This window comes from Phialemonium atrogriseum (genome assembly GCF_030411735.1).
Source record: "Phialemonium atrogriseum strain 8032-3 unplaced genomic scaffold QBC33scaffold_37, whole genome shotgun sequence".
Classification (NCBI taxonomy): domain Eukaryota; kingdom Fungi; phylum Ascomycota; class Sordariomycetes; order Cephalothecales; family Cephalothecaceae; genus Phialemonium; species Phialemonium atrogriseum.
Genome location: NW_026848174.1, coordinates 236750 through 244197, shown reverse-complemented (window position 1 = coordinate 244197; position 7448 = coordinate 236750). Strand labels below are relative to the sequence as shown.

The 7448-nt window shown below is 57.9% G+C and overlaps 3 protein-coding genes across 3 annotated transcripts; 2 read left to right on the top strand and 1 right to left on the bottom strand.

The window, feature by feature from the left end:
- Positions 1-1241: 1241 nt before the first annotated feature.
- Positions 1242-2399, top strand: QBC33DRAFT_563466 (uncharacterized protein; the record flags this gene model as incomplete). The annotated part of the gene is made up of 3 exons (XM_060430289.1): positions 1242-1440; positions 1563-1616; positions 1693-2399. 3 exons carry the CDS (start codon positions 1242-1244, stop codon positions 2397-2399), a joined length of 960 nt encoding a protein of 319 aa, XP_060279076.1.
- Positions 2400-2648: 249 nt separating this feature from the next.
- QBC33DRAFT_256048 (uncharacterized protein) lies at positions 2649-5148 on the top strand. Its single transcript, XM_060423058.1, has 3 exons — positions 2649-3710; positions 3771-4054; positions 4115-5148. The coding sequence occupies exons 1-3, from the start codon at positions 2809-2811 to the stop codon at positions 4996-4998; spliced, it is 2070 nt and encodes a 689-aa protein (XP_060279075.1). The 5' UTR covers positions 2649-2808; the 3' UTR covers positions 4999-5148.
- QBC33DRAFT_599771 (MFS multidrug transporter-like protein) lies at positions 4904-7409 on the bottom strand. The gene is made up of 4 exons (XM_060432053.1): positions 7075-7409; positions 6655-6992; positions 6475-6596; positions 4904-6403 (listed from the first exon to the last, which is right to left on the bottom strand). Exons 1-4 carry the CDS (start codon positions 7240-7242, stop codon positions 5298-5300), a joined length of 1734 nt encoding a protein of 577 aa, XP_060279074.1. The 5' UTR covers positions 7243-7409; the 3' UTR covers positions 4904-5297.
- Between the last annotated feature and the right edge of the window lie 39 nt (positions 7410-7448).

Sequence of the window (7448 nt, the reverse complement as noted above, 5' to 3'; positions counted from 1 at the left end):
CCCCCCCCCCCCCCCCCCCCCCCCCCCCCCCCCCCCCCCCCCCCCCCCCCCGGCGCCGAGCGCGGGGTTCGTAGGGAAACATCTTGGAGGTTGGAGCGGTGGGCAACGGACAGGTGCGAGGAAAAGCAGAGACCTAGCCGGCGCTCTCCTTGTGTCTGATAGGGCCTTTGAGGAGGCGCGAAGGTCTGGCTTGCCAGATTATTCGGGCAAGCGCGGGCGGTATTCGATGCATTGGTTCCGCTCTGGGCCAGAGACCGGGGGGACGACGGGGACGATGTGGACGCGCGAACGACGCAGCAAAGTAACTGAGGTTGAAGCAGCGTCAGCAGAGACGACACAGTTTTCTCAAGTTGCATCTCCTCACCTTTCTCGCCCTCCTCGAAGACGACCGCCGGCCCCAACCCAGATCAGACTGGACGATATTGACGACGACAAGTCCCGCACACTGCGGTATACGAGAAAATTCACCAAGCGCTGCAGGTCCGGCGGCAGTCCATCGAGCCCCTAAGACGATTCTTGCGTGCCGCGTGGGGTCGGAGTTGCTGGTAGCGCGATGAGAGAGAGAGTCTGGGGAAGCTGGGGTGGATAGCCCTATATGTGGAGCGGAGAGAGGAAAGGTTGAGCGACGAGGGAACGACCCAACCCCACCCGGTCTGTCGCCAGGATTTCTCCGACCGACATTTATCCGGTGGGGTATGGACCCCCGCCAGGGCCCGGGCCAGGCATCGGGCACCGGCTACCAGAGAAGGTACGTACCGCCTATGCAGCATCGAGATGTTTCTGAGAATGACTTATGAGTGGATGTCGTATGCATCTTGAATAAAAATGTCGTTGAAGTTTATAAGCATTAGAATGCAAGATGTCTAACCGGGTTGCTTGCAAGCCAGAGGTCAAAGAAACCTAGGTACCTAGGTAGGTACGTACCTACAGTACCTTATCGAAGTTGCTTTCATTGTTCTCATGGACCTTCCATACTCTGTCAAAGAAGTTAGCATTCCTCCTACAACACCGAATCCATTCTTTGCACGACCGCGGCTTCCCTTTTTCCTCGACACGCCGCTTCTTCCCATCATCCCTTTCCTCCTCCCACCCGAATACCTACCATATCAGGCACCAGGTAATCAAGCAGCATCATCTCCAGACTCCAACCATCTATCAGTCCTACAGTTCCCAAGTGACTCCGCCGAAGAAGCCCTTGACTAATCGTACCTTAGACCTACCCGTGGGCGTCAAGATCAGGCATGGCGACTCCTCCCGAACAAGTAATGGGGCATCTTACCGAAGAACAAGTGGCGCGCCTGATCTACATTCACGAGACATTGCCGGGTCTTCTACCGACTTTCCTTGAGGACACTCCGGCAACGGAACCCTTTCTCGACTACATCACGGACCTGGAGGTCAGGTGCGATATCCTCGAGAAGCTGCAGGACCTTGTGAGAAGTACGATATTCGACCGGGGTTGAATGCGACGGCACTGGGCATTGTCATGGTTGCCCCAATCACAGTGTTGAGCCGTCATGTCAACGCAATGACCGAACCCCGATTTAGTCTTCGGTCTACAGTGGTGGGCTTCTTCAAGCTGCTGTGTGAGACGGCCGTCGACGGAATGCGAGCTTGTACGTCTTGTTCCCCTTTCTCTGAGAATTATCCTTTCCATTAGAGCCTATTCACTGATATTCTTCCCATCATCAGACCTTCCCACTGGAGCGACACAGCATTGGACGGCCGGAGCTCCACAGGATCCAGGCCTAAGTCCTACTGCCGAATGCTTTCTCACCGGCGTGTCTGATCCCGTGGAGGTCCACTTTTTCCCCTTCTCAACATGCAGGGACAAGAACCTTCTCGACATCAAGGCCATGCTTGATACGTTCTGGGGGTCCGAGAAGACGGAGGCCTGGTCCCAGTTGTTCGAAAACGAGGCCATCATCGAGTCGCCGCAGAACCTGATCGGTCTCAACCGCCAAATGCGTTTCTGGATGAAGCACGCCCTGTTCGCGCTCAAGCCACTGCGCAAGACGGATAACGAAGTCGTGGTGCAGTTTCACTGGCTGAGGGATGCCTGTTTCCTGCCCAGGGACCCTGTTTTTACGCCAGCCGAGAGCGACGATGTTGACGAAGTTCTGGCTCGGGCAGGTCTTGAGGACAACATGCTCTGGGGCCAAAGACTATTTGCCCACCGCAGGAGCGGTCGGCGGATAAAGACTGGCCAGACCTTTGTCTTCTGGGCAGGAAACCTAGAGACCCTGCCGAACTTTGAGCTCTTGCAGCTCTCGTGGGAACTCCTCCGCGTCGCTGCCATCTCCGGCGCGGTCAAGCTGACAGATGACTTGCCGGATGACGACGGCGACGATGAAGTCTTTTCCATAAAATCATGGTCCTCGCGGTCCTCAGCCGAGTAAACTGCTCATCCCGAACTCGCAATCCTTGCGTTTGACACTGGCTTATCACAATGGGGGTTTATCTGGTATTGACGCCAGGATAGTTGGGAGAAGGTCCCTGGTCTGGGTTACCCTGAATTGGGCGTTGGCGCTTATGGAACTGCGAGAGGACACGGAATTGTAACTTATGAATGAATGTTCTATGTTTGGTAAATTGATAGATTCCTTCCTCATGATCAAAGACTTTGTCCAATCGTGACGGGGCGTCTCGTACTGCCCGCCGTAGACACCCCTCGTCTTCTTACAAATTGCGGATACACGGATATCTGACCATCGGGGCAACTTTGACTCCGATCTTCGGTGAAACTGACATCGGAACACCAAAACACCAGCCCTCACTCGGCACCCTGATCAACCCTGCGGCAGAACCATGAGCTCAATCGGCGTCAACCGAGCGTGTGAGTCGTGCCGTTCATCCAAAGTCCGGTGCCAACCGGCGCCTGACGGCACACTCGCTGCCCAACAGGGGCGATGCCAGAGATGCGCAACCGCAGGGAAGGCGTGCACCTTCACACCGGCGCGCCGGACCAAAAGGAAAAGGACAGATGTGAGGGTGCGAGAGCTGGAGAGGGAAATAAAGGCTCTTAGTGACCTTTTGCGGGCCGGAAACGCGGGGGCCCCCGAGAATCAACAAGGACTCCATGAGGATCAGGCTGCGAAAGCTGGCGTCCCGGAAGGACAAGAAGAAGGTCGGCCCAGAATTATGCGTCCAACTCATGGTCCATCTCATGGTGGCTCCGCTGGATCGTCACATTCCTCGTCCCGGGTCCCTGATCCCATCGACGCCGGAATCCTTCCCATGGAATCCGCTGCTCGTCTGTTTGATCGATACGTTTCGGATCTGGCTCCTCAACGGCCCCTGGTCGTCTTCCCACTGGGAACTCGTGCTTCTCAGGTACGTAGGGACAAGCCGACTCTCTTCCTCGCGGTAGTCTTGGTTGCCTCATCGGGCACCTCGGATGCGACCCTTTGCACGAAGCTCAACGACTTGCTTCTCCAATCATATGCCCAGCGCATCGTGATTTGGGGAGAGAAGTCGCTCGAGTTGATACAGGCCATCCTGGTCTCTACAAACTGGCACTGTCAGAGCGGACATTACGATCATATGAAGTTCTACCAGCAACTCCACATGGCCGCCACAATGGCCGTTGACATCGACCTTGGAGAGCCAAGGATGTGGGTGGCGGGGGATGGTATGGATGAGGCTGCGACCCAGTCTCAAGCTATCGAACTCCAGAGAACATTGCTCGGCTGTTACATATGTTGTTCTAGGTAAAAGCCCGTCTTCTCAACCCGATCTATGAATACCCTTAGTAACGGACCATACGGCAGCCTCTCACTCAACTACCATCGGCCAAACATGTTTCCGTTTACGCCACAGATGGAGGATTGCCTCGAAGCTCTCGAAACTTCTCCCTTCGCCTCTCCGAGCGATGCTGCCTTGGCATCCTGGGCCAGGTTGCAGCACATTGTCGATCTCTCTGACGCCGCCTTGGACTTGAGGGGCCACAGCGCCAAAGTACGCATGTCCGACGCCGGAGTCCAGTTGAGCCTCCTGAACTGCACAAAGCAGCTGGAGAGTTGGAGGGAGAGGACGCCCGTGGCTGTTATAAATGGTAATTAACACCTGATTCCCGCCGGGATCCTTTCTGTGCCCTGTTTAATTCGAAAACCAGAGCCGCTCCTTATGCAATACCATGCCGTGTACTGTCTCCTCCATCAGATCTGCCTTTACGCCGAGTACAGCCCCGCAGATTTCAAGCCCCCATACATCATTAGTATACCCTCGGCGAACACCGGTAAAGCAGCCGAGCCCATGCTCACTCCAGCTCACCTCTTCTCGGTCACAAAGTGCATCTCCTCGGCACAAGCGGTCGTCGACACTTTCCTCTCCATGCCCACCACGACGCTCGCCTGCGGTTCCGTCGTCGTTTACGCGAGGATGGGGTACGCCATAGTCATCCTGATGAAGATCCACGCGTCCGCAGCCCTGCCCGGCGGCGCCCTGAGCGGCGTGGTCGACCCCGGGGCGACCAGGATGGGGGGATATCTCGAGCGCGTGGTGGGTCATCTGGCCGACGTCTCAAAGTACCAGTGCAGGCTGGCCTCCGAGGCATGGCTCCCCATCATGTCCCAGCTCCAGGGCTGGTACAGGCGCCATCTAGTTCCCGGCGCGCAGGATGACGATGATGATGACGCGCCGGGAATTGCAGAACTCATCCAGCCGTTGCGGCTGGTCAACTTGGCAGCGGATGTTGGATCTCGCAGTCAAGCGGCTGATAACTTGTCGGCAAACGGTGTGCAAGACGGCCGGATCACCCTAGCTCAGCCTGGCTCGTCCGGCTTGGCTCTCGCACCAGACGAACTGGAAGCACCGGATAGCAGCAATTTCTTTGCTGACCATCGGTTTTCCCATTTTGGTTCTTTCCCCGGCGGTTCCGATTATGACATGTTCTCTGGGATGGTTCCTGGCGACTTGCACGAATGGATAGCGGCTTCGGCGGAATTTCCGGAACTGAATAGCGAGATTATGGCAGCGGGAGAACTTTCGACCACCTAGAAGGTCCTAATAGAGATGACGAGTCACCTTGGGAATCATCTTGGGCTTGCTTTCTTGGGTCATAAGCTCGGTTGCCCGAATGAACCGTCTTCTGATAAGACAGAGGGGAGATGAGTACAGCTGGCTTTGAGGAACCCCATTAAACCCCTAAATGCCAAATAATACAGATATTAATTAGATGGACAAAGCAAAGGACATTGAAGAACACAGGCCCTCCTTTTAACGCCACCCGCGCCATACACCGGTAACGTCTGAGGAAGAAGTGGGAGGCATAGACACAAAACCCCGGCCTCAGTCACCTAAACACTACTCCCGTTCTTCTTCTCCCCCATCCTTCGCTCCTCCACTATCTTCCGCCGAGCCTCCTCCCCCTCCAACCCAGTCTTCACTTCAACATGCTCCCTGTCCAACTTCCTATTTCGAATCACCAGGCAGGCAACCAGTCCCGCAGCAGCGAAGCAAACCGACTCGATCCAGACATGCCTCAGCGCGTTGAAGAACGCGCGCCGAACCACCTCCCTCTGCGCCGCGTCCAGCGTCCCGACAACAAACAAATTCCCCTGCGCGTTCGCGCCCGACAGCAGCGCGGCGACGCGGTCGCCGAGAGCGCGCCGCAGGACGTCCTGCTGGGCGGCCATCTCGCCGGCGAAAGCGGCCGAGCCGGCGACGACAGCGACGGCCGAGGCGACGTTGCGCACGAGCCCGAACGACGCCGTGGCCGCGGCGTTGTCCTGCGCCGGCACGTTGCTCTGCAGCGCGATCAGCGGCGGCTGGAAGTTGGCGCCGACGCCGACGCCGGCGATGATCTGGAAGGTGGCGAGGCGGGCCCACGAGGCGGAGCGGGCGGGGAAGTAGAGGAAGAGGCCGCTGCCGAGGACGGTCAGGAGGAGGCCGAGCCGGATGGGGTCGAGGTACCGGCCCGTGGCTTTGATGTAGCCGCCTGCGGCGACGGCGGTGAGGGAGACGGCGATGGCGAAGGGGAGGATCCAGACGCCGGATAGGAGGGGGGAGGCGCCTAGCACGGATTGGAAGTATATGGGTAGGAAGTAGCTCGCCTGCGTGAAGACGATGCCGTGGAAGAAGTTGACTAGCAGTGTCGCGATGTTGGAGCGGTCGGCGAACAGGTGCAGAGGCAGGACCGGGTAGCGGGCCACGCGCCACTCCACGACGGCGAATATGGCGAGCGTGACGACGGCGAAGACGAGGAGGCAGATGACTGTTGCCGAGCCCCATGGCCGGAAGCCGCCGCCGAGTTGGAGGCCCAGCAGAAGCATCAGCGTGCCGCCTGCTATTGTGAGGCTGCCGAGCCAGTCGACGGCTTTGATGCCCGCGATCAGAGGCGTCTTGGGCGTGTGGATTTTCAGGGTCAGGGCGATGATGACGAATAGCACGCCGGTTACCGGTACTAGTTTTTGGGGCGCTGTCAGCGGTACGTCACTCCGCCAAGTGGCCGGAAGAGAAGAAGGGAGGACTCACGGTTGATGTAGAAACACCATCTCCAAGACACATTATTCGTCAGGGCGCCTCCTATGACGGGCCCAAGGGCGGCCGCTATTGCCCAGACCATACCGATGATGCCGTAGTACTTGCCGCGGTCTCTGCGAAACACGGAATATCAGAACCCTAGCATTGGCAGGGGGGAATAATCTTGCTTACCTCTGGGAGAACAAGTCGCCAATGATGATGTTCACCATGGACAGCAGGCCGCCGGCGCCGGCGCCCTGGACGGAGCGGCCGGCGATGAGCATGGGGAGCGACACGGAGGCGCCGCAGAGGGCGCTGCCGAGGAAGAAGACGGCGGCGGCAGTCTGCAACACCACCTTGCGGCCCCAGATGTCGCTGAACTTGCCCCAGTTGGGCGTCGAGGCCGCCGACGCGAGCAGGAACGCCGAGCCCACCCAGACGTATCCGGACGTCGAGTGGAAGTGCTCCGAGATGGTCGGCAGCGCCGTCGTGACGATGGTTATGTCGAGGGCGGCGAGGAAGACGGATAGCTGGGTGGGGGGTTGCGAGGCGTGTGTGTTAGATGGGGGTCGGCCGGGGGTGAGGAGATGGGGAGACTATGTCTGTACTCACACATAGGGCGGTCATCAGAAGCCCGGTTTGCAAGCCTTTCGTCTCTGTGCCCGGATCATTTTTCAAGGTCTGAGTATCTTGGGGAGCGTCAGATTCTGTGTCAGGAATCGCCTTGGTGCTCATCTCCAAGGCGTCTGCTGGGCGGAATAATCCTTGATCTTGAGGCATCGGCGGCTAGGGGTATTCGTGGTGTCAAAGAGGACGATCGATGATGCAAGGAATGGTGAGATAGGAGCTGGGCTGGATTGGCGTGAATTGGGCTTCGGCAGCTTCATGTCTGAAATTAGACATTTGGCCTCTTTCCATGGCGAAGGAGGAGATATAAGGGTGCCGAGAAGCCGGCAGTGGCCAGCGCTGAATTGTGCCGAGTAATT

Excerpts from the sequence above, each read along its gene's own strand:
- QBC33DRAFT_599771 (XM_060432053.1), bottom strand. The coding sequence starts at position 7,242 with ATGCCTCAAGATCAAGGATTATTCCGCCCAGCAGACGCCTTGGAGATG. Across the intron at positions 6,597-6,654 it reads GGCGACTTGTTCTCCCAGAG|AGACCGCGGCAAGTACTACG; the intron begins GTAAGCAAGATT and ends CGTGTTTCGCAG. Across the intron at positions 6,404-6,474 it reads ATGGTGTTTCTACATCAACC|TACCGGTAACCGGCGTGCTA; the intron begins GTGAGTCCTCCC and ends CCCAAAAACTAG.
- QBC33DRAFT_256048 (XM_060423058.1), top strand. The coding sequence starts at position 2,809 with ATGAGCTCAATCGGCGTCAACCGAGCGTGTGAGTCGTGCCGTTCATCC. Across the intron at positions 3,711-3,770 it reads TGTTACATATGTTGTTCTAG|CCTCTCACTCAACTACCATC; the intron begins GTAAAAGCCCGT and ends ACCATACGGCAG. Across the intron at positions 4,055-4,114 it reads GCCCGTGGCTGTTATAAATG|AGCCGCTCCTTATGCAATAC; the intron begins GTAATTAACACC and ends TTCGAAAACCAG.